The 26,995-nt window shown below is 40.8% G+C and overlaps 1 protein-coding gene across 1 annotated transcript in view; it reads right to left on the bottom strand.

The window, feature by feature from the left end:
* Positions 1 to 4,832: 4,832 nt before the first annotated feature.
* The window catches only part of LOC146962777 (plexin-C1-like), a 42,942-nt gene continuing 20,779 nt past the window's right edge, over positions 4,833 to 26,995 (bottom strand). Inside the window, exons 11-17 of the mRNA XM_085769952.1 lie at positions 24,092 to 24,271; positions 22,819 to 22,927; positions 17,779 to 17,958; positions 10,273 to 10,443; positions 6,618 to 6,717; positions 6,115 to 6,201; positions 4,833 to 4,924 (exon numbers count right to left, since the gene is read on the bottom strand). Of these exons, the coding sequence (XP_085626078.1) occupies positions 4,833 to 4,924; positions 6,115 to 6,201; positions 6,618 to 6,717; positions 10,273 to 10,443; positions 17,779 to 17,958; positions 22,819 to 22,927; positions 24,092 to 24,271 (919 nt within the window). The remainder of the gene's footprint in view (positions 4,925 to 6,114; positions 6,202 to 6,617; positions 6,718 to 10,272; positions 10,444 to 17,778; positions 17,959 to 22,818; positions 22,928 to 24,091; positions 24,272 to 26,995) is intronic.

Below are 26,995 nucleotides of genomic sequence, written 5' to 3'. Positions count from 1 at the left end.
TAAAAAAAACTGTGATGCAACTTTGAGGTTTAATTTCTCCAAAATGATACAGTAAAATTGTTTGATAATGACTGTGGAAGTAGCCAGGGTGGTCCTGAAGTCACCTTAACCAAGCTTTGCCAGAACGTATGGGCCAAAGTCATGTTACTGTACAGTAAAAATGGAGTATGAGGCACTTTTCCTGTAAAGGAAAAAACCAAAAAACTAGAGATGCAACTTTGAGGTTTAATTTCCCCAAAATGGTACAGTAAAATTGTTTGATAATGACTGTGGAAGTAGCCAGGGTGGTCCTGAAGTCACCTGTACCAAGTATTGCCAGAACTTATGGGCCAAAGTCATGTTACTGCACAGTAAAAATGGAGTATAAGGCTCTTTTCCTGTTTAAAATTCATAAGGCCCTGTTAGGTAGGTACACGGGAACACACACACACACACGGGAACGCGCGCGCGTGCGCGCACACACGCACACACACACACACACACACACACACACACACACACACACACACACACACACACACACACACACACACACACACACACACACACCTTGCATTTGTATTATCCGCGTCTTATTTTGAAAACCGGAAGTCATCTCGCTTGGTTCTGAACTAGCGTTAGCTTCGTCAGTGGACTCGGAGAATTTACCGTAAGTTCTATGATACGGGCGCAGTTCAAATGTTTGTGCGGCTGGCTTGACTCCGCGAGGAAGAACGACGGCTCACTTGACCGCAGTGAACATTCCTCCTTTCTGATTTTCATTTGTGTTGTGAAGGATGATAATTTTGATGTCAGAACTGCAGTCGTCCTTCTGCTCATCCTGCTTCTTCTCCCCCTGCTGCTTCTGTATCGCGGTCTGAATGTAAAACTCTTTGGTCGGACCCTCGTCCACAGTCACCAGGAACGAGACGGACCCACTGCTGTTGCGCCCCTGTGGACCCACCTGGATGTTCTCCCGATACACAACCTTAGAGATGTTCCTCAGGTCCAGAACTTCGCAGTACCCACAGCCATGGTCGATCACCCCGCAGCTGATCAGAGTGTCATTCGCAACAAACGGCAGCAAAACGTTGACTCTGAACGTTGTGTCCCCCTGCGCCGGGTCAGAGAGCCGGTGAAACTGCGCTTCATCCCCGCTCTTCAGGACTCCTCTGAGGTTCACACTCTGGACCAGACTCAGGTCGTGGCTCAGCCGGTACAGCTTCTCCTCCGTCGCGATGTAAAGCGAGCTGTTGGCCACGGCGATGTGACGGATGTCTCCGTTAAAAGTAAAGTCTCCATCCTCCCCCCCGCGGCACCGACCCTGTTCTCCCCAGAGTAATAACAGCAGACCAGGCAGCAGGATCATTTTCTAGCAGCGATGGCAGCTTTAAAGTGGGGGAAGCTCACGCACTGACGGCGCGCATGGCTCAGTGTCAGCAGGCTCCAGAGACTGGTGCGTTAGAGCGCAGTAAAAAGAGAAGTGCATCAAGTGGGAGGGAGCAGCCATAGATGGTCCGGACCACTTATCTCATTTAGACCATGCAGTCTTCAACAAAGTCTAAAAGGTGTTAGTGAAACTCTGTCGCAAGTGAGACGATGAAAGTGTGTGATTAATAAATCCACTTTATAAGATGATACCCGTCTTCAGGACCCAATCTTGCTAGTATCCGGCACATTTACATGTTTTTTGTCCATTAATGTGCACTGTCCCATTCAAATAAACAAATTAAGTAAAGTATTAGTAAAAGTAACTGTAGTCACGATAGCGGAATAGGCGTCAGACACGCACGCACGCACACGCACACACACACACACACACACACACACACACACACACGCACACACGCACACACGCACACACGCACACACGCACACACACACACACACACACACACACACACACACACACACACACACACACACACACACACACACACACACACACACACACACAGCTGCTCATAAACCAAGGATCGAGTTTAATCATCAGAATTCAAAAGTCAACACTTTTTTCAGACTACAAGCAAGACGATATCAGTCAAACTATCAATTTGACAATCCAGTGACAGCATCAAGTGAACACCACAGCAGCTCCATGGAAAATGAAGAGGACTTGGGTGACATCTAGCGTCAGCTTTGGGTCATAGAATTTTATTTGCTGACATGAACTGGATCCCACTGAGCAAAATGTGCTGACAATGGCATCAATTAAAGGGATAGTTCGGGTCTTTTGATATGAATCTATATGGCGTCCCCATCACCAGTTACCTGCTGTGACACTGACTTTCCCCGGACTGCGTCCCGTGAGCGGAGTTCCGGCCTGGTTTCGGTGCTGACGAATGTAGTCCGGCTAGTTGGCTGGGGTCACGAAAATAAAGCGTTTTTCTTCCCAAAACAATATGCGTTCAAAAGAGTGAAACATTTGCATCACAAAACCGTTGTCCACGAAAAAGTCTGACCTCGCAATCGCTTGGCGCTATTTTCTCTCCCTCCGTATCACTGCGCGCTGCCGCCTGTAGACGGCTGTGCGCGTTTCCATCAGCTGTTTCACTGAGTTTACTGCTCGGATAGTTCACATAAACATATCTGATTATGACACAAGTGATGAAGCCATCCCTTGTTTTAGCACAGAGCCAAAGGGAGAGCTTTATGAACCTGATGTGATGCTGAACTTCGTCTGATGGGACCCTGACCCGAAGATAAGAACCTGCTTACTGTAACTAATATTTATCAACTTCCTAGAACACTGAAATAATAAATTAATAATAATAATAAAATGTATTTATAACGCTCTTTTACAGGTGCTCAAAGATGCTTACATTAAAATAACGACATAATTAAAATACAGAAACAATGCAGAATAACAACACAATTAAAATACAGAAACAATGCAGAATAACAACACAATTAAAATACAAACACAACGTGGAAGGTCAAAAGGAGATGTAGGGTAGAAAAACAACTACATTTTAGTCTAGGCTTAAGACCTTCCTCTATGACAGAGCTTTTAGTTAGGGCTGGTTCAAGTAGCTCTGAACCATTTTATAGCTTCGCTACTATAGGTTTAGACTGCTGGGGGACACAATTCAGATCTCCTCTCCTCTCCGCATATTTTGAACTGTATCATTACCTGTTGCACTTCGTAGTTTGGCCTTGGTGTCTCGCACTCTCTCTCTGTGTTTCCACAGATCCACCGGAGCTCCATCTCTCTGCACCAACTGACGCCTGCATCGCCCCTTTCCCCTGCTGTTAAACCGGCCCGCCCTCCCTTCCCATGAACCAGTCTGCCATCCAGACCTCCCATTAAACTGGCCTGCTCTCCCTGCCTTTCCTCCCACCAGAAGCTGCCTTCATCAACGTTGTTAACATTTCTGTGTTTTCCATATCCTGTGTCATAAACTGTTTTCTTGTCTGCAACATCTATGTCACGTCTGCCCGTCCTGGGTGAGGGATCCCTCCTCTGTTGCTCACCCTGAGGTTTCTCCAATTTTTCCCTGTTGGGGTCTAAGGGCAGAGGATGTTGTTATGATGCTGTAAAGACCTTTGAGACAAACTGTTTGTAAAAATGGGCTATACAAATACAATGGCCATGCCTTGCCTTCCCTTACCAAATTTTAATTTATTCACACTGTTCCTGTGTCAGCCCACAATTCACACTGCTGCCATCTGGTCGCAGATACAGGACTCTGAAAAGCTTTGTCCCCTCTGCCATTGCTACACTCAAAATAAAAAGGAGGTCAACGAAACAGAACTACACATAACTCAACTGAAAAGAGTAACAGAAGATGAACTGACCTCATTGATGAAACACAAAGGGGTACATACGTACTGGCTGATCAAATTATTAAACACAACGGTCACAACTAAATTACAACTAAACTACCCGAATAAACATAATAACACCTAACCAAACAAAAATAAAACAACCAATGATCCAAAGAAAATAACAAACTTCAAACTAAACCAATCAAACCACCCATGAAGCGGTAGCCACTTGGTTGCCCCCAGTTGGGCACTTCCTCCATAAACTGGCTGTTTCCAAGGGCAGATCCTTTCTAGCAGGCCTGGCCAGACATCACTAGCAGCAGCAGCAGCAGCAGCACCCTCTGCACCAGTAACTCAAAGAAATTCAAAATTAGAAACATAACTAAAGCAAAACTTTATTGTACAACAGTTAACTAAATGTGTGCACTACACATAGAACTTATGTACCATCAAATAAAAAATGCATATGCTGTATAAAATAGTGTGTGGAATTTATTTGTGTTTACTGTGATTGAAGTAATGTAAACTAGGGGCAGTGTTTAGGCCAGTTGGTGGAGCGGCCGCCCCATGTGTTGAGGCTGCAGTCCTCGCTGCAGGCGGCTCCGGTTCGAGTCCCGCATCAAACGGCCCTTTCCTGCATGTCATTCCCCCCTCTCCCCATTTCCTGTCTCTCTCTCGACTGTGCTTTCTATTGAAGGCAGGAAAACCCCGAAAATATACTTTCAAAAATATATATAATGTAAACTAAATAAAGATAAGTAAAGTGTAGGTGCAGAGGGTTACCGACTTTAATGTTGTGTGGCCATCACAGACAGTCATAGCATATATGAAGCAGCGCTTTATTTAACAACTGCACAAGCAGCCAAACAGAGCATAAGTCTTTACCAGAAAAACCCCTCACTCCTGGTGCCAACATTTACTCATTCATCAAACAGAAACTGTTTAACCATAAAACAATGAATGAACAAATGCATTGTCACAGTTATTTTACACATGGACTTACTGTACTTACAAATACATTCGAGATCCATAACTGTCATACCAACAGAACACCCACAAGTCCCTGCGTCCCAGCCTACTTGGGACTACACTGTGTTAACTATCCTCAGCAATCCATTCATCAACCACAAAGTCCTGAAGGGGTTGGGGTGGACTCTTGGTTGACCCTTGCACTGCTCTGTGATAGAACCACAGGAGAAGGGGCAGACAAAGGTTCCAGTCTCTTGCCGCTGGCCCTGGTGCCATAACCCTAACCACTTTGCAGCAGAGAAGCTGAAATGATAGAAGAGGAAAGAAATTACTAAAACAACTCTGAAATTGATCATTATAGGTAAGAAAAAAAACTACCTAATACCTCCATTGGAGGTTAACTCCCAAATCAAATCAACCAAAAATCAAAATAAACTTTATTCTCCCGAACAATCACTCAACCAAACACCATACACACACATACAGTACACATTCAACAGGTAACGCTTACAGACGGTACAACTGAATTCACAGTACAGGCGTAAATAACTATTGCACTTCCCAGATTATTGCCTCTTGCCCCTCGTAATTGCCACAGTCTCTAGATCTTATTGCACCATGAATGTCTGTGTGGACTGCCACCAAACAGTCAAGTTCAATAAAAGGTCAATAATAATAATAATAATAATAATAGTTTACATTTATATAGCGCTTTTCTATCAATACCCAATACCCAAAGAGCATACAGAAACAATTATTCATTCATACCACATTCGCACCAGTGGTGGTAAGCTACATGTGTAGCCACAGCTGCCCTGGGGCAGACTGATGGAAGCATGGCTGCCAATGTGCGCCAAACGACCCCTCCGACCACCACCATGATCATTCATACACATTCACAGTGCCTGAAGGGATAAAATATAACAAGAAATATAGAACTGGCAGATTAATATTTTAAAATTTTTAATTTATTAATATTGGTTCAATTCCTGGCTCCTTCAGTCGTGTCCTTGGGAAAGACACTGAACCCACACTTTCTCTCGGATATGTGAATGTGTGTGAATGATTAGCTCCCAAAAGCCTGTCTGCCAACAGTGCTGTATGTGAAAAGGTGAATGTGACCAAACAGTGCACGTAAAGTGCTCTGGGTGGTGACTAGAAAAGCGCTATATAATTGCAAGTCCATTGACCATTTAGAGAAATGTTAATTTGTTACAGCAAAGGAGATTATGCTGCTGCAGGATGAAAGTTTTGCTATTTATCCAAATAGACACTGGTTGAACTGTCCAGGATTGGACGTCATTGCAAAGGTTTTCAGGAGATAAAAGCTCAATATTTGAAATATAAAATAAACATAGCAAACTTTATCTATATACATTTTGAGAACGTGTGGCTGACCTTGTCTGATGTCCATCTCCAGGTCTTCCATCGTCCTGTTCGTCTCAGCAGTATTCTGCTGTTTGCATCGGTAAACAATCACCAATGCTGCAAGACAAAACCAGGCCGGCAAACAGAGAGTGTTACACCAATGAATGGTTCTGTTGTCTGGGACTGAAACCCTCAGGACAGCTAGAGCTGCAGCTCAGCTATATCTATCACTCCCACCAGACCACACTGAACTCACAGCCATCCCAGGTCTTTTGTAGCTCCCTACCTGTATGTCCCTCACTACACCCTGTATCTGTGTGTGCTAAGCAGAAGTAAACACAGTCTAATGTAACGCTGGCTTTGTTATTGTGTCTCTACACGCAATATACACCATGCAAGTATACAGTATTACACCAAGAACTCCTGCTGCACTGAACTTTAGGGATGTCCCTGACTTTTGATAAAATGGTAACTGTAATATAATGAAAGGGTTAAGGTTTGTCCTGTGCCTGGTCAAATTACTGTGTACTTACTGATGATGATGATGGGTGTCAGCAGGAGGACAAGCAACTTCAAAATGATCATTGGTGGCACTTTTAGGTGCAGTCTTACCGTCCTGTCCCCATAATTAATCTGTGAGAAACAATAACCAATTGTGTGTGAAGTAAATTGTACACAAATACATGTTTAAGATTAGCTGCTGTTACATAGAACAAGACATACTGTATTTTTATAATTAGTGTCAGCTGTGATCACCAGGTGGAGACAGAGTGACATGATAGGCAGACATCTGTCTGTGTATCAGATCACAGAATGAAAATGTCACAGAAATTAAATGACTGTCAGTCAATAGTAACTTTCTTGTAGATATACAGACATGGGATTAGATTTGTATGACAGAAGTAAACCTGCTTTCTCCTTAAAGCAGATATCAGTGGAATGTTTTTGTTAATATAAGTCCTAAATAGTCCTATTTTCCGTCAGCAATCACTTACATGAAGTATTTCAGCCTAAACACGAGTCTCTCCGTCACTCTGCTCTGCTGTAACCCGAGGAGAAAATTTTCCTTGTGGGATACAAGTGTTATCCAATGAGGGGAGAGAACGGCATGAAGGGCTGTGTGTGCAGCCAAGGGCTGTGTGTGCAGCCAAGGGATGCGCGTGAATGTGGTGACGTAGCACGAGGACCAATTGATGCCTGACAAGGGCGGGGGCTGCTAACTCATGGTGCGTTCAAGGAAACTCGTACTTTGTGTTTTTCCTTCCTGTGAAGTCATACCAGTTCGATCTGGTACGAGTTCACGGGTCGGAAGTTACGAGTGGCCGTTATAGGGAACTTTCACAGACAACAGGACGGTAAAAACACGAGCTACGGGTTACCTGGAACGCTACCAAGTCGTAGTTGTGACTTGAAGCTGTAACTTACGGTTTCAAAAGCCTGCCTTGAACACAGCATTAGCCGAAACGGCCGTGCCGATGATATCTGCTTTAATTTGGGGCACTGCAGCCAGTGTGCATGAAAGTGACGTGACCAGCTGTCAGTCTCAAATATGGCACATAACAATAATCAGTCATAGAATAAATAGAAGGCAGAAATATGACAGAAAACTGTAACATAGCTCCAAAAAAAAATTGTTTCAGCCATATTGTCCTATGGCCAGTCCATCGCTGGTTGTCAACAATAACTTACTGGTAAGTTACACTTAATGTTAGTTTGTTTACTGGGCTGTGTTTATTTAAGGGGCTAAACAGATGAGAGGTTGACCAACTCCCAACTATCCTGTTTCAGCTAAGGTAATACTACTCTGCACCCCTCAGTGCACCCAGACCCAAAAACTTCTATAATAATTCTTGGGCCTGTTGTTCAAAACTTAGATAGGGGATGAAGTCGGGATATGTTGGTTATCCTGGCTTAATTTAGCCTCAAATGGTCCAATGGTCAAGTTACTATGGTGATTGCTAGCCTGCTCCAGACCAGGCTAACAGCCAGGCTTAGTTGATTCTGTTGTCTTTATCTGTGAAGTCAGCAGTCACATGATCAGAAATCAATGTGTTTCATAAAGTTATTCCATGTTCTTTATACGTCTTGGCCTGATTTCTAACAAAATACATTTACAATAATAATAATGGTTTACATTTATAAGCGCTTTACTATTGATACCCGATACCCAAAGCGCATACAGAAACCATCATTCACACCAGTGGTGGTAAGCTACATGTGTAGCCACAGCTGCCCTGGGGCAGACTGACAGAAGCCAGCCCTCTGATTATTGGACGACCCGCTCTACCTCCTGAGCCACTGCCGCCCCAATAATCAAAAAAGTGAAATATTTAAAATATTAGGCTATTTTTTTTTCCATAATTAGGCCTATTCATGTGTTTCTTGATTTCCAGTTCCAGTTTCAAGGTTTTTTTATTTTTTATTTTTTATTCTCTATCGAGCTCCATATGCTGCAACTTTCTCTTCTCACACTGAATCTTTGCATCTGCCAGCACTTCCTGCTTCTTCAGATGCAGGACAGACAGATGTCTGATGGTTTGTGAATTCTGTAAAATGCATATAGTTAGCACAGACCACTAGTAGGCTACTACATCACTGGCTTCTCATAAAAAGCAATTGAGCAAAAAGAGCAATAGATTTATTTTCATTTTCCTTTTTAATCAATTCAAACCTTTATTTAAGCCTCGAAAATCATTGCGGTTTCCCTCATTTGTAATGATGTTGAGGTACAACAACATAAAAATACAAATCAAACAAAGTGAGACAAAGTTAAAACATTTGGGGACAATAGCTACTCAGTGCTCTGTAGAGCAGATACACAGAGGAGTGAGGTGGTTTGAGAGAAATGTCTTAAAATGTCCTGGAGGAACGAGCGTGTCAATCATGAGTATGTTTTGAAGATGGTTCCATGTGGTTGGTGCATAAAAACTAAAAGCAGATTTTCCTAGTTCAGAGTGAACTCGTGGGACTTGAAGTGTAAAATAGTCAACTGAGCGGGGTTGAAAAGTCCCAGTGATCCCGCCTCTGTGTGAGAGAGGTCCAGCCATCGATTTTGTACAGAGCAGTGGTGAGTATTTTAAGGATCTCCAGTAATAAACCTGATGGCAGAGTGATAAACCGAGGTGTTTGAGATTGGTAGCAGCAGCATGCCTATAGATTATGTCACCATAATCAAGGACAGATAAAAAGATTGCCTTGACAATACTTTTTCTAAAACCAGACCTGTTTCTGTATAAAAATCTGAGTTTTTGACAAGGTTTTCAATATTTTAATAGTTTAAATGTAAATGACTCATCAAGCCAAAGCAAATACCAAGGTATTTATACTCTGCGACTCTCTCAATATAACAACCATTCTGTGTTGATAGGTGAAGACTGTTAGAATCAATGCCTCTTGCATTGAACTTTGTTTTACTTGCATTGAGTACCAGTTTAAAGGGATAGTTCACCCAAAATTCAAATTTCACTCATTATCTACTCACACTCATGTTGACTAAGGGCTGGGAGAAGTTTCAGAGTCGTCCGTGCCTTCTCTGAGTTACAGCGGGGCTCCGTGCAGCACTGCACGTCCATATGACGGTTGCGAACGGAGCTCACTTTTCTTCGTCCAAAAAGACACACCAAAAAACATCCAAATACCTCCATAGTGCTCGTCTGTAATGTCCCTCTTGTATTGAAGCCTCAACATGAGAAATTGTTCAGAAAAAAATTAAATAAGTATATGTTTTAAGCTTGTTTGTAGCGGAAGCTCCCAGCACTGCTCTGGTCCGTCCAAATCTCGCGCGATTTGCATTGACATCCAGTTCACGGCTCTGCAAATCGCGCGAGATTCCGGCAGAGCATTTCAGTTTCGAACAACCAATTAAACAACCAATTAAACCAGACTTTGTCTAACCTGGTTTTCTCACTTATCCTTGATTTCTTTATTCTTAAAGTATATATTTTTGGGGCTTTTTATTGGCTTTAATTGATAGCGCAGTCGAGAGAGAGACAGGAAAGGGGAGGTAGAGAGGGGGGATGACATGCAGGAAAGGGCTGCCCGATGCAGGATTCGAGCTGGGGCCACCTGCAGTGAGGACTGTAGCCTCAACATGGGGCGGCAGCTCGACCAAGGATTTCTTTATTCTACTTTCAAACAACAGGCCCTAGATCATCATCTAGGTTGTTGTATTGTGATTGAGAGATTTACCTCTATCTCCTGGAATTCAGCGACAGGTGTGCTCCTAATGTCACAGGTGAAAAAGTCAGACATGTTTTTTTTGGTTTCTTTGATCACCATGATGCAGGGGTGCTTTTTCCCTCCATGGATACCGAACACTGTCAACTCTGCTGTGGTCATCTCCAGTCTGTCTGCCTTCTTCTGCAATGAAAACACAAACAAACACTTGATAAACACTTATTTTTTATTTTTTTATTGCACAATTAAACACATATTACAGGACAATTACACCGACAGTTACACGTGTACGAGAACGTATGGGACAAGGGACGCTTTATAAAACAAACAAACATACGAGCTAGGAGAGATCTAATCAGAGATTGGAGAGTGGAGTTACGAGAGGAGGTGTTGAGCAGATATATTGGAAATAAAACAAAAATAAAGATAGGAATAGGAATGAGGGGGAAGAGAAGGTGGGGCAGATATATTGGAGATAAAACAAAAATAAAGATAGGAATAGGAATAAGAATGAGGGAGAAGAGAGAGTGGGGGGAGGGGGGGGGGGGGGGGTTCAAGGAATCAGCTCTGGACGAATTGCATGAATGGTGACCAGGTTTTATTGTAATGGGTGATATTGTCTTTCATTGTGAATGTGAGTTTTTCCAAATTTGAATGTTCAGTTAACAGATTATACCAATGTTGTATTGAAAGTTTTGTTCTGTCTTTCCAATTGAGTAGTATTATTTTTTTGGCCATGGTTGTGGCGATGAGGATAAATGTTTGATGATGTTTTGGGATTGGTAAGGTAGAAATGTCACCGAGTAAGGCTATGGTGGGGTGGATTGGGATGCTGAGGCTTAGAATCTTGGATAGCTCTCCCATGACCTCCGACCAAAAGCGTCTAATTGGGGGGCAGTACCAAAGTGCATGGGGGTAGTTGTCTATTGTGGCTGGGCAGTGTACGCAGGTGTTGGTGTCAGTGAAGCCCATCAGGTGCATTTTGTGGGTGGTGATGTGTATTCTGTGTAGTACTTTATATTGAATTAACTGTATATTGGAGTTGGGTGACATAGTGAATGTGTTATTACAAATGGTTTGCCAATTGATGTCTGTTTGGATGTGGAGGTCTGAGGTCCATTTGTCTATCGGTAATGAAGTGGTGTTGTCATGATGGGAGAGAAGTTTGTAAATCTGGGAGAGAAGTCTCTTGGGTTTGAGGGGATTTAGTTTCAGTAGTAGGAGGGGGGCTGGGTTGTGGAAGTTGTTAATATCAATAATCTTTTTAATGGTTTCTTTTAATTGCAGGTATTGGAATTGACAATTTTGTGGGAGGTTATATTTCTGTTTCAGTAGGTCGAAGGTCATGAGAGAGCCATCCCTGAAAAGGTCCCCTAGGCTGGTTACTCCTCTCTGTCTCCAGGATGTAAAGTTGATTGTTTTTTTGTCAATTTTGAACATTGGGTTGTCCCAGATGGGGGTGGAGTTGCATGGGGTGAGCTGGAGATTTAAGATTTCATTTGTTTTCCACCAGGCTGCAAGGGTAGTGTTTATAGTGTTGTATTTGAAACAGTCATGGGTTCTAATGGATTTATCTATGAAGATCATGTCTTGGATGGTCAAGTCTTTGCAGATGGTTTGCTCAATGTCCAACCAGGCAGAATTTGTGCTGTTGGTCCAATGGTGAATATATTGCAATTGGTGAGAGAGACAGTAATGGTAGAAGTTTGGGGCATCGAGTCCTCCATATTGTTTTGGTCTTTGAAGGGTGGTTAATTTGATCCGGGGTTTTTTTCCTTTCCAATAGAATGAGTTTACTGTTGAATTCAGAGAGGAAAACCAGCCCAGGGGAGGATTAATTTGTGTCATGGCAAATAGATAATTGATTTTGGGGAGAATGTTCATTTTGACAGATGCAATACGGCCAATCAGGGATAGTGGGAGTTTATTCCATCGATTGAGGTCTTCTTTGATATTTTGCAGTAGTGGTGTGAAATTTAGTTGAAATATGCTTTTTGGGTTTGTTGGGATATGAATTCCGAGGTATTTGATGGACTGAGCTGCATGTTTGTAGGGTAAATCCCCAACCTCAGCATCCCAATCAATGCGAGTAAGAGGCAGAATCTCGGATTTTGTCCAGTTTATGGAGTAGCCAGAAACTGTGCTAAAGCTGTCTATAAGATTATGGACTGATGGAAGTGAGGTGGAGGGAGATGTTAGATACAGTAAGATGTCGTCTGCATATAAACTGATTTTGTGGCAGTGTGACATTGTTTGTATACCTGAGATGTTATTGTTCTGTCTAATGGCTATGGCAAGTGGTTCGATAAATAGTGCGAAGAGAAGTGGTGATAACGGACATCTTTGTCTTGTACCTCTGTGCAAAGTGAAGGGTTTGGATATTAAACCATTGGTGATAACAGATGCTGTAGGTGAGTTGTATAGAATTTTGATCCAATTTATGAAGTATGGGCTGAAACCAAAGTGATTGAGAGAGGTGAAAAGGAAGGACCATCCTACCCTATCGAATGCCTTTTCTGCGTCCAGAGTTAGTGCTATGGCAGGGAATTGAGTCTTGGTGTGAGTTTTGTTTCTGTATAGTTCTATTATGTTGAGTAGTCTTCTCGTGTTTTCTGAGGAGTGTCTCCCTTTAATGAATCCGGTTTGATCTGGGTGAATAAGTGATGGAATAACGGATTCTAATCTTATTGCTAGGGCCTTGCTTATGATTTTGATGTCTGTGTTTATTAGAGATATTGGGCGATAGCTGGAGCATTGAGTGGGATTCTTGTTTGGTTTGAGAATGAGTGTGATCAGGGCTGTATTCATGTGGTGGGGGATCTTTGAGTTACAGAGGGTTTCAGAGATCATATTGAAAAATAGAGGGGAGATAAGGGACCAAAAGTGTTTGTAGAATTCTACAGGGAAGCCGTCTAAACCTGGGGACTTGCTGTTGGGCATGAGTAGTAGTGCTTTTTCCAATTCTTTTATTGAGAGTGAAGTATCTAAATAGTCGGTTTGATCAGTGGACAGTTTTGGAAGGGAGACACTCCTCAGAAACGTTTCAACATCTGTAAGTGTGGGAAAATGGTCCGGAGTGTACAAGTTGGTGTAGTAATCCCTAAATGTTTCGTTTATTGCTATGTGGTCCTGTGTTATATTTCCCATTACATCTTCTATTGAAGTTATGTTATTTTTTTCCCTTTGTTGTTTCAGTTGGTTGGCTAAAAGTTTACCAGTTTTATTGCCAAATTCAAATTGTTGATGTCTGAGTTTGAGAAGAGTGTATTGGGTTTTTTTGTCCAGCAGACTGTTGAGTTCGTATTTTATTTTGAGTAGTTCTTTATTGGGTGTATTTGTGGGCGTTTGAGAGGTTTCCAGTCTTTTTAGCTCCTGTTCTAAGTAATGTTCTCTTGCAATTTCATTTTTCTTTTTCTTTGTGGCATATGATATTATTTTTCCTCTAAGAACTGCTTTTGCTGTTTCCCAAAGTGTGCTTGCTGTTATGTCTGGGGTGGTGTTGGTCTCGAGGAAGTATATCCATTCGTCTTTGAAATATGTGGTGAATTCTGGGTCTTGAAGTAGGGATATGTTAAAGCGCCATCTGGGTTTAGGTTGGGGTTCTGTTCCTGTAAATAATTTGAAGGATATGGGGGCATGGTCTGATATGATAATGCTGTGGATGTTGGATTCTGTTATTCTGTGTGTGAGTGTGTTATTAACCAGGAAATAGTCAATTCGTGAGTGGGTTTTGTGATGTGGGGAGTAGTATGTAAATTCCTTGTTGTTCGTATTGTGTAGTCTCCATATGTCTACCAGTCCGTATTCCGACATATATTGTTTGATTGTGGATGAGGAATTGAGGGGTTTGTTGGATGGTAAGATAGAAGAGCGGTCTAGGTCTGGGTTTAATACAGTGTTATAATCGCCACCTATTATAACCTGTGAGTTGGGGAAGTTGGAAAGTTCGTGAAACAGGGAGTGAAAAAATGTGGGAGAGTCTGAGTTTGGGCCGTAGATGCTTGCTATTGTTATGCTATCTTTGTGAATCTTACCATTGATGATAATGAATCGTCCCTCTGGATCTGTAATAGTACAGTTGTGAGTATATGGCGTGGTTTTGCTGAGGAGAATAGAAGTGCCACGTTGTTTTGAGTTATAGGTTGAGTGGTAGGACTGGCCGATCCACCTGGCTTTAAGCTTCCGAGACTCTGCCTCTGTCAGATGGGTTTCTTGTATTAGACAGATGTCTGATTTTAGTTTGTGTAAGTGATCCAGCACCTTGGTTCTTTTGGCGGGTGAGCTGATCCCTCGAATGTTCCATGATGTGAAGTTTAGTGTTATAGCCATAATACTATTGGGTTTGGAAGTGATAAAATTATAGCAAGTGATTTGATTTGGCTACTATTCTGCTCAAATGCCGGATATTGAGAGATGATTGGGAAGGGGAGACAAGGGGAAGACAAATGACAGGGGACATTAGGTGGGGACAGAAAGGTTAAAAACAGAGAAACAAGTAGGAGCATAATGACTTAGGGGGGGACTGTTACAGATGGAGACGGGAGGGAGTAAAACAAAACTAAGATATATTTTAAAGGTTTTAAGTGTATTGGTAGGGGTACAAGAGGTGTAAAAAGAGTAGGGAGTGGACAAGAGGAAGAGAGAAAACAGAAAGGACGGAAGAAGAAGAAGAGAAAAATGAAGGAAGTAGGGCTGTGTGTGTTTGCTTCTATTGACATGTACACATTTTAATTGAATAATATAATAATAATTCAAGGATAATAATTCAAAAAGGAGCGGGGGGGGGGGGGGGGGGGGGGGGGGAAGAGAAGGGGGAGAGATAATAGAAATGGGTGACCATGGCAAGTGGTGATAACAATAAGTCAAAGAGGGTATAGACTGAGAGGGGGGAAAGAAGACATACATGATAAATAATGAAAAGGAATGAAAGTAAAGAGAGAGGGAGAGAAAAAAATAAATAAATAAATAAATATATATATATATATATATATATATATATACATTTTTTCATAGTAACAGCAACAATAATGAAATGAAAATAAATACATGTTACATATACGTGTTTGCAAAGTGGTAGTGGCGACTAGTAATAATAATTATAATATTAATAATAATGACGTATATAACCATGTCACCATTGTTCTGAACCAAGTTTTTGTTTTTTGCAATAATAATAATAATAAAATAAATAAGATTTGAAGAAAAAAGAAAAAAAAAAAAAAGGAGACAAATGAAATTTCACTGAGTAGTAACGAGTGATGGAGACAGGGAGGGGAGACACAAAAAAAAAAGGGGAGGATTTTTGCTTGATAGTTATGGTAATAGGAAAAAAAAATTAAAAATAAAAATGAATAAAATAAAATAATAATAATAGTAATAATGATAAAAAAAAAAAAAAAAAAAAAAAAAAAAGGGTAGCACAGACAGTCCTGATTTCAGTGGCCATGACAGGTTAAGTAATAGCAATGGTAGGTGATGATGAAAAAGGAAAGGGAGAAAAAAATAATAAAAAAAAAATAAAAAAAAATTGGTTAAGCCTATATAACATATTTTAGCCTGGTGGTGGTGGCAATAAGTAACAATGATAATAATGAAAAATAAGCACAAACAAACAAGATTTCATTGAGTAGTAGCAAGTGGTGATGACAAATAATTAAAAAAAAAAAATAAAAAATAAAATATATATATTAAAAAAAATAAAAAAAAGGGATAAGAAGAGTTCTGAACAGATGTTTGCTTAATAGTAATGGCAATGTTACTACTAATAATAATAAGATAATTTGACACAGACAATCAAGATTTCATTGAGTAATAGCAATGGCAGGTGGTAATGACTGGCAAAAGTTAAATAAATAAACAGTAGGGAGTATAAGAAGAAAAGAGAGAAGAAAAAAAAACAAAAAAAACAAAACGTGTTATGTATAAGATTTTGTTGGATAATGATAATGGCTATGGTCGTGGGCGGGTGCAAAAATAGAAGAAGAGAAAAAAGAGAAAAAGAAAGAAAGAAAGAAGAAAAAAGAAAAAAAGGGGGGGGGGCATTGTGATCACAGATTCAAATATTGTCGTGGGGGGCAGAAAAAATAATAATAATAAATAAATAAAAAGAGAATAGATAAATAAGAGGGGCAAGGCACGTTGTCAGCTCATCTTTACTGGCGATGGGTAATAGTAAAAAAAATAATAATAATAATAAAAAAAAATATAAAGGGAATTTAAAAAGTTGGAAAAAGGAAGAGAGAAAAAAGAAGAAAAAAAAGAAGATATATACTGTATATAGAGAGAGAGGGAGGGACGAGAAAAGAAAAGAAGAGAGAGAGAGAAAAAAAAAAAAAAGGGACACACAGGTGATGACAAAACCTGGGGGTGGGCAAGGGGTTGAAGAAATACAATAAATAATAACAAAATAAGAATGCTGAACACACACGCATACACACACACACACACCAGGAGAAAAAGCGAGTTTACCCCCAAATCCTGATAGTAATAATTTGAAAGGAGGCAAAAGAGGGGGGAAAAGGAGTAAGTAGCCCAAATTTTTAAAAAAAAAAAGGGGGGGGGGGGCTTATTATGTATCAGAATTGCATATACTCATGTACACATACACACACACAACACACAACTGACACACTTACAAGAAGTACACATAGGCTACATAGAGTGCACACACAGAGTACACACACTTCCACACGCATACATGTAAAGAAGTAAATACACACAGAGTACACACACTTCCACACGCATACATGTAAAGAAGTAAATACACATAGAGTACACACACTTACACATTCATACATGTAGTCAATTTACACAAAGAGTACACACACTTAGACACGCATAGGCTACACACACTTACACACGCATACATGTAAGGAAGAGACAAAGAAAAAAAAAAAAACACACACATACACTTATAGATACATACCAGGCTTGGGCATTCACACACCCGCATTCATTCATATATTCGTCGCTTGGCTACATAAACGCACACGGGCTTCGCACACACCAGCACACGTACACAAACACACACGGGACTTGACAAACACTTAGACTACCTCCCTTACAGTACAGGTTAAATGTAAGCTAAGAGAATGATTGAATAAATGAATGAATGAAGGAATGAATGAATAAATGCATGAATGAGAGAATGAAAACATAGGTGAACAGCTACAACAGTTCTTGAAATGAGCATGCAAATGTTTCCAGATGAAGTTGTATGCCAAAACTATAGGTCTATAGGTGTGTGTGCTATAGGTTTATCAGGTTATATCAGTTTATAATAGTTGGTTATTCTCGAACATTATCTACCCCCCGCCCCCTCCAATGTTTGAGAGTGTAAATGGAGAAATGTCTGTGGTTTTTTGTTTTGGGGATGTGAAATGTAGAGAACTGTAAATATTAATAAAATATTAATCCCTGATTAACTTCAGAAGTCTGCTGAGTCTGCCTACCTGCAACCTTCCTCCACCTTTGAGCCTGACCACTCTACATTGTGCGTGTGATGACAGCATTCATTACCTCTATAATGATGCGCACAACGTCTCCTTTCCTAGTGGATGTGTAGCTGGTGAACTCGGGGTCTGGATAGTAGCTGATGCTTGTGGAGCAGGGCACCGTTTCATTGGCTACTTTAAAAGACACCGTGGTGTTCAGAGGGTTCTGAGTGCGTCCGGCTGCAGGTGAGTCATAGGTGAGAGTCTGCAGAAAATTAAACAAACATTATGTGTCAAAATGATCCATGTCAGAAGTTTAGAGACACTATGATGAAGTCACTGAAACAAACAGTTTCAGTGTGAGATGTGACTGAAGAATGTACAAATGTAGCACTTCCTCTTAAACTGAAGAAGTGATACTAAGCAGTGGTGCCTGCTGGTCTTTTCAAAAACTATATTAAACTTGAACAAGAAAAGGTGAGAATGATGTTAATCTGAAGGAAATGAGCTGTATCGCCAAGCAAATACCAAGAAATGAGCTGCTGCTTGTCTCTCGACTTCACTTGCAAAATCCACAATAGGACTGCACTTGAATGTGGCGACGTAGGGACGAGGACTGTTATGGTGCGTTCAAGGAAACTCGTATTTTTCCGACCGTGAAGTGGTACCAGTTCGATCTGGTACGAGTTCACCGGTCGGAAGTTACGAGTGGCCGTTATAGTGACTTTCACCAGTAAAACAGGTCGGAAAAACATGAGTGGGTTGCCTGAAACGCTACAAAGTCGTAAGTTGTGACTTGAAGCTGTAATTTACGATTTCAAAAGCCTGCCTGGAACGCAGCATTAGCGAAAACGACCGGACCACTTACTTCTGCTTTAATTTTTGGAGATTGTTATATCTTGATTTTTGGGGTTCCATTTTTTTTCCTTTGGATTTAGTGGTAATAATTGTAGGTCAAATACAGATGTATTTTGGCCGAAAATCCTACCTTTCCTTATGGACATTTAAGGATATAATCCTGAAAACCACATAAATACTACAAAGTAATGCACAAAATAGATTCAATTTCATAAAATAATAGTACTTATACCTATAATAATACTTCTGGGCTGATGACCACTTCCTTTTCGCAATATTATACGAATTGTGATTTTATAAACCTAAAATGCTCAAACCTGTACAAGGAAAATAATACTGGTTCATTATTATTCATCACTCAGATGTTAGAATACCCATTTCTCATCTCATAGACTACACGGGTAAGTTACATAGGCCCTGTACATTTTTTCACTACTAGTAGGGGGAGCAATGTATTTCTGTAATTTTGGAATGTTAATTTTTGGAGAGTGAATGACTTCTTGGGTGAAAATATGTCTCAATTTTTTCTGACTATTTTATTTTATTTTTTAACTTTTCTATCAAATTTGATATTTTGAACCTTATTTGCACCATTGAATATGATTACAATGGTTAAAATGACTATTTTCATGAACTAAAAAGTCCTCTTTTTAGTTGTGATTATTTCATAGTATTTGACAGATGCCATTACAAACAAACAAACATTTTAATAAAGAACACAATAGCTAATGAAAAAAGAACAAAATTTCAAGTCATATCATTTTTGACCTTTGTTTTTTAAACATGCTTATTAATATATCAAACAAACAAAAAAACATGACACAATACAGTCTTCATGCTGTGTACTTATCTTCATCAATGGCCATCAGATGTCCTTGGCTGACATTTGCACAAACCTCTTCATCTGCTCCACACAGGCACATCTCAATGCAGTTGAGATTTTGAGACCCGCAAGAACAATGTGACATGCAAAAAGTTTTCTTGCAGCCACATTTGATGACATGTATGGTGGTGGCTGGGGCTGGGGGATCCTGTGTTGTGACTGGCACCAGTTTACCTCCCTCTGCCTCCCATCCATATTCTGTTGCCGGTGGTAACTGTGGGTAAGGTGTGAAGTCCTGATTCGATTTTATTGTCTGGAAATGTGGCAATGGCTTGATGGAAGGCTCCTTGTGTTAGTGGCAGTCTCTCAGCTTCTAACTGTTTCTTTGAGAATAATCTCCACCTGAGATCACAGATTGTGTGGTACCATACAGCTGACAGACAAATGCTTCAATACTTCTTTCTATTTTCTAAAACGGTGACGGAAAGATTTTGAGGCCATCCGTCATTTTGACAGATTGCAATTCACAGCCATGGCCGTCTGGCCATGTGCATTTGTTTACAATGAAGGCCTGTGTGGAGCGTGTGTGGCGCTGTAGCGCTGCCACACATAAACACTAACTACAGAGAAGAAGACAGAAAGCTTCCCCGCAGTATTCAAACTCCTTCAAGTGGATTAAATGTTGACTGGGAGTCGTGTCAGTGCAAATATGACGGTCGATAATGATTTAACGAGCGAGATTCAGCTGCAGTGTCCGAGGGACCGACAGTAGTCAGCTGTTAAGTTACGTAGCTGTAGCTACACAGCGGTGTGTCTCGGTACAGGTAGAGCGGTGGGGCAGGACATCACCGTTTCACACACTCGCCGCGCACAACTCTTCTAAAGGTAACGCTAAGCCTTCTTTTAATGTATTTTGCCCGCCGTGGCATTGTTTATAACACTTAAAGCTGAGTGGGGTTTGGTCCTGTCTGAATTTGTGCTGCATCTGGCTGTGTGGTCTATAGCTTCAGTTGTTTCAGTGATGCGCAATGGCTGCGTGCGTGCGTGCGTGCGTAAAGAGAAATGAGAGGCACAGAGAGAGAGAGCTAACGCCAGTGCACTATGCGGTGCCTATGTGAAAACGTGCTCCTTTGGATGTTTTGGTATAGCCTAACACATGGGTTAGCATGTTGATTGTTGACAGAAAACTGATGTCATCTAACGTTGTATTTAGATGTTGAGTGGCGGTCAGAAAGTGACCCCCGCATTCACTGACTGACCCACGGTTAGATGTGCTCTGACGCAGACTCTGCTCCGGAGCATTCTCTGTTCAATTTGTTTGGACTTGATATGAATTAAACATGAATTAAAATTGAATGCTATTGAATATGACATTATTATCATTTTAAAAAAAATTAAGTGACCGGTAAAAATAGATTATGACGGAATTTTTATGACCCCGTCAGTCAAAATGACCGGCGACGAAAAAGTCTAGCGCAACCTCTGGTCAGGACTCAACTTTTCTGCAGTCCCTGGGGCAGCAAATGCCAATACCACCTCCCCTGGACATATGTTTAGTGCTTGCCAACAGGTCAGCTTTCCTTTGCTAGCAAATCAACCTGTCTGGTCAGCTCCAGAGAAGGCATGTAACCCTGGTAAGGCTGCAGCCAGCTACTTACCAAGAGCATGGACTACTGGGCCCGAAGAGATGATCCGTTTCTTGTTCCCCACACCAGTAATGAAGGAAGTGTCCTTGCACAACTGATGGTACCGTCGAACTGCAAGAACAAACACATCTGTGTCTGGGGACTCGATGCAGATTTTTGTTGCCCCTCTCTGGGCAGCATCCAGGCTGATTATTGTGGTATCAACATTTGCTGCCCCAGGGACTCCAGAAAAGTTGAGTCCTGACATACGTAGAAAGAAGTATTGAAGCATTTGTCTGTCAGCTGTATGAGCATGGTACCACACTGGTAAATGTCTGTGATCTCAGGTGGAGATTATTCTCGAAGGAACAGTTAGAAGCTGAGAGACTGCCACTAACACAAGGAGCCTTACATCAAGCCATTGCCCGTGCACATTTCCAGACAATGGTATGGAATCAGGACCTCACACCTTACCCATAGTTATCACCAGCAACAGAATATGGATGGGAGGCAGAGGGAGGTAAAATGGTGCCAGTCACAACACAGGATCCCCCAGCCCCAGCCACCATCATACATCTCATCAAATGTGGCTGCAAGAAAACCTTTTGCATGTCACATTGTTCTTGCAGGTCTCAAAATCTCAACTGCATTGAGATGTGCCTGTGTGGAGCAGATGAAGAGGTTTGTGCAAATGTCAGCCAAGGACATCTGATGCCAATTGATGAAGATGAGTATGATGGTGATCCTTCCATTTAAACAAAGTTACTGAAATCCGTTCTGTCATGGAAGATTTTGTTGGCAGCATGAAGACTGTATTGTGTCATGTTTTGTTTGTTTGTTTGTTTATTTCTATATTGACAATTGGTCTTCAGGTCTGGATTGATATATTAATAGGCATGTTTAAACAACTTTGAAATTTTGCAAAGGTCAAAAATGATATGACTTGAAATTTTGTTCTTTTTTCAGCAAGATCAATAACTATTGTGTTCTTTATTAAAATGTTTGTTTGTAATGGCATCTGTCAAATACTATTAAATATAATCACAACTAAAAAGAGGACTTTTTAAGTTCTTTTTAGTTCATGAAAATAGTAATTTTAACCATTGTAATCATATTTAATGGTGCAAATAAGGTTCAAAATATCAAATTTGAGAGAAAAGTAAAAAAAAAAATAAAAAAAAGTCAGAAAAAATGGAGACATATTTTTTCTCAAAGTTTAATCACCCAAGAAGACATTCCAACCACTCTCCAAAAATTAACATCCCAAAATTACAGAAATACATTGGCCCCCCTACTATTTCCCCCCCAGCTGCTGAATCCCTCATTCATGCCTTCATCTCCTCCCGTCTTGACTATTGCAACTCTCTCCTCACTGGTATCACCGCTCACTCCCTCCATAGACTCCAGATAGTCCAGAACTCTGCTGCCCGCCTACTCACACACACTCGGTCCCGTGATCACATTACTCCTGTCCTTCACTCTCTCCACTGGCTCCCTGTCAAAGATCGTATCACCTTTAAAATCCTCCTCCTCACCTACAAAGCCCTCAACTCCCTGGCCCCCCCGTATCTATCTGACCTCCTCACCTGCCACCGCCCCACTCGAACCCTCCGTTCCTCCACTACCTCTTCTCTCACCATACCACAATCCAAGCTAAAAACATACGGCGATCGTGCCTTCTCCCAGACTACTACTACTATAGGGAAGTGGTCAGTAATGTCAGATATCACCACACCGGACATTAGGTGAAGCTGTGGATATTAGTGATGATATTGTCACATGAAATAATCAACCAAAGCAGTTTGATCACCAGACTCACCTCATAGCTGCTGTTTCCAGGAAGTTTGATCTCCTGAGGGGCGTGGCTGTGGGTCACCCCCTCCACAAAGTCCAGATGAGAGCCACTGAGTGTGATCTTCCTCTTCCCACTGCAGGACACACAGCAACAGCCAATCAGAGGTGCACATTTAATACAAAATCTCTACATTTGTTGGGGATATGTTATGCACCAGTGGCAATCACTAATTAAAAAAGTCCTGTAATACTTTTTAAGAATATTTAATAGATATCAAACTAACAAAACCCCTTCTGTTGGTTATGTAACAGCTAATGCTAATTTATTTCTATGTGAGCATTTGTATTTTCTATGTATGTGCTGTGATAGTAGTCTGTGAACATGAACAATGTGAACATGTCTGTGTAAGTTGTTTAGGTGCGAGCCACTTCCCCTTCGCTAGAAGGGAAAGAGGTCAGAGATTCTGCTTTTCAGAAGTTGTCATTTAAGTCTCAAGCCATAACTAATATTTAGTGACACTGTGGCCAAGAATATATCTCAGAGATATCTACTTGACTGCTCAAAGTTTCACACTGCTGTTCACTATCTGGCAAGCAACAGGTTGCTGTTGCCCTTTTTATCGAATGTGTTATTCAGCATATAAATGATTTGTAAAGCATTAACAAGCTAATTTGTTAACTAGTTAAACCATTTATTATTCACTAATAGGGGTAGTCTTAAATGTAGTGATGTATCCCTGATCCTCATTCTGTCTCACTATTGACCAGGTGATGATGGATGGCTGCAGGTACTCAGTTTTTTCAGTATCTTGCTGTGAGACGTGTTTTTGTTCGCTTTCTGATGCATCTCACTGTCCTTCTGTTAATACTGTTTCAAATACTTTAGTGCTGCTGGCTCTGATTTTACTATGTAACACTGAAACTGCAGGAAACAGCAGATATGACAAACTGATGACAACTTTCTGTCCATGTGATAGACAATAAAGCTTTTTGAAATTAATTGAATTGAATCTAAATGAGATTAGATTTTACACTGTGACAGTTTTTCATTATAACCTTTGTGTGTTTATTATTTGTAGTAGAAGTAGTTGTATTAGAGTTGTAGTTCTATTACTACTAGTAGGCTGGTTGTGTAGTTGCTGTAGTAGTAGCAGCAGTAGTTGTTGTAGTAGTAGCCTATAGTTTTAGTTGTAGTAGTTGTTATAGTTTTAGTTGTAGTAGTTGTATGTGTAGTTGTATTTTCATACATTCAATCTGCATTTTGTCAAAGTATAAAAGGAGCCACAAATCAAACGTACCTGACCCAGGAGCTGGTGGGTGTGCTGCTGGTGCACAATGGCGCTGACTGGTACGTGATGTTTTTGTTGCCATGACAACTGCCGTCTGGGAGGAGAGCACATACTTCGGCCGAGCCTTTAGTGTCTGTACTAAGGATGTGGAAGGTCAGACTCACACCTGTGTTGTTCGAGACAGGAGATCTGAGCGAAGCACACACAGGAAGCTCATGAATGTTTAACATCATCACAACAAAACAACAATATTAACACAGAAACACTAAAGCAGGAAAGTCCTCCTTCTAAACCTACTAATATGGTGATTCTACTGTTGACACTCTAACCACCACCACCGACACATTCAACACCCTGCTGCAAAACACAACAGACCACACAAGAGTTTGTTTCCTTCCGCTTTTGTCTCTGTTCATCCTGAGCAATAACGTAAATTAATTGTGTGCATCATGGTAGGTTCTACAACACATTTGGATATCATGATTAGACAATATCATACTATATAATAATAGAAATGTGTCAAATGTGCTATAATGGAACCTTTGCCATGCCATCCCCAGTATCACCCACCCACCCACCCGCAAACTGCTTCCACCCCTGCACAAGCATGCTCTTCGCCTTTCACATTTTCACACCTCTCACAGAATGGCTGATCTGCAACATAAGATAACAGGTCAGGTCATGTGGCATAATGACAACAGTCATGGCTTCTCAGAAAACAGACGATGAGTACACACACACACACACACACACACACACACACACACACACACACACACAGAGTGCACAAAGAGTAGAAAGAGATGACGTGGATGGAAGCAGAATATGTCTATCATTGAAAGTGCATGGTTTGATTCAATAATTAGAGCCATTTTGTATATTACACATAAGGTGATAAATCATTTAGATTTGTGGAATTTATCCTGATTTTGTATATTTGAGGTTATAAGAATGCCTATTAGTTATTAACAACTGCTCTCTTCTTATTGGCTGAGACGTGCGTAACGTGATGTGTGCGTACTTTGGTCCAGTTATGACTATGGAGGCGAGGAGAGCACACTAGTTTTGGACCGTGCTCATGACTATAGCCTAATTTGGATTGCTACACAGTTTTTTATTTTTGTTGTAACTTGAAGAAAGGTTTCAATAAACCCTTGTGAGAAAGAAGAACTGTGGAGTTTTTGTGGCTAAAGACACGTAATAATAATAATAATGGATTACATTTATATAGCGCTTTTCTACCGTTACCCGATACCCAAAGCGCGTACAGTAACCATTATTCATTCATACCACATTCACACTGGTGGTGGTAAACTACGTGTGTAGCCACAGCTGCCCTGGGGCAGACTGACGGAAGCGTGGCTGCCATTTCGCGCCAAACGGCCCCTCCGACCACCACCATGATCATTCATACGCATTCACACAAGGCAAGTTGGGTTAGGTGTCTTGCCCAAGGACACTACGACAGAAACTGGGAGAGAGCGGGATTCGAACCGCCAACCCTCTGATTATTGGACGACCCACTCTACTGCCTGAGCCACACTACATTGACACGTGTCAAGTACATGCTCGCGCTCCATAGTTTTAGTGTGTGTTTAAAAAGTAAAAAGAGACGGAGCCACACTTACAATCTCTGCTTGGTGCAGAACACCTTGGATTGGCAAAAATGAAAGTGTTAGTGGACAAACGTCTGTGTGAACCTTCAGATAAGTGACCAGTGATCTAAAGTCACTCATTCAAAAGAACAAAGCCAACTTCTGCACCAAGCAGAGATTCTTGAATCTCTGTTGTGACCACGTCCTTGTTGATTATGTTGTAGAGTGTGTCCCCGCCATCTTGAAACACTACATGCTCTTTCAATGATAGACGTACTGTATTCTGCTTCCATCCACGTCGTCTCTTTCGACTCTTTGTACACTCTGTGTGTGTGTGTGTACTCATCGTCTGTTATCTGAGAAGCTATGACTGTTCACAGATTATATGACAACATAAAATATGTCACATTATTTATGACATATTAGACATGACCTGACCTGTATCTTATGTTGCAGATCAGCCATTCTGTGAGAGGGGTGAAAATGTGAAAGGCGAAGAGCGTGCTAGTGCTAAAAGTAGCCTGATAATAATGATAATAATGATAATAATAATAATAATAATAATAATAATAATAATAATAATAATAATAATAATGGGTGAGTCATTATTCATAGTAAAAACAACTATTTTTTAAGCAGTTTCTTCACATTACAATTGAAATCTGAATATGGCATCTGATTGACCATGTAGGAAAACTTATATGAGCACATTTAATTCATGTTTGTACCTTGTTTAGTCAAAAAGATATACTGAAAAGCAAATTTCAGCCTGGTGCCTGCACCCATGTTGAATTCCTCAATTTTGAGGCATTTGGGGACATATTTGAGCTTCATACAGAGTTGGATTCAGCGAGGCCACTTAACAAAGGGGTCCACTTCTCTCTTTGTTTTTTCATTTTCATTTTTTTAAAAAAAATAAAATAATAATAATAATAATTATTATTATTATTATTAATAATAATTAAATACATTTTTTATTTTGATTTACTTTTTTATTTTATTTACTTCACAACTATTACTATTTATTTATTTTTATTTACGTTTTTATTTTATTTCTTATTTTTATTCTTTTGATTATTGTATACACTTGGGGTCACACCCAGACCCAGGTCTTGCCCAGATTCTATGTCCCATCTCAAACCTGAGCAACCTTAGCCTCGTAAACCAGCCTCTCGCGGAAGTGCATTTCATTTCATTCCGAGGGAGAGTCTGGCCTCATCCCCATTCTAAGCGTTTGGACTGAAACCCTCAGAAGGCCGAGCCAATCAGCGTCGCCCGCTGTGATTGACACAGCACGTTGGCCAATCAGGGACCGACT

This window comes from Trachurus japonicus, chromosome 23 (genome assembly GCF_045865225.1).
Source record: "Trachurus japonicus isolate A0001 chromosome 23, Traja_1.0".
Lineage (NCBI taxonomy): Eukaryota > Metazoa > Chordata > Actinopteri > Carangiformes > Carangidae > Trachurus > Trachurus japonicus.
The sequence above is the reverse complement of the archived record's forward strand: the minus strand, read 5'-3'. Positions and strand labels throughout refer to the sequence as shown.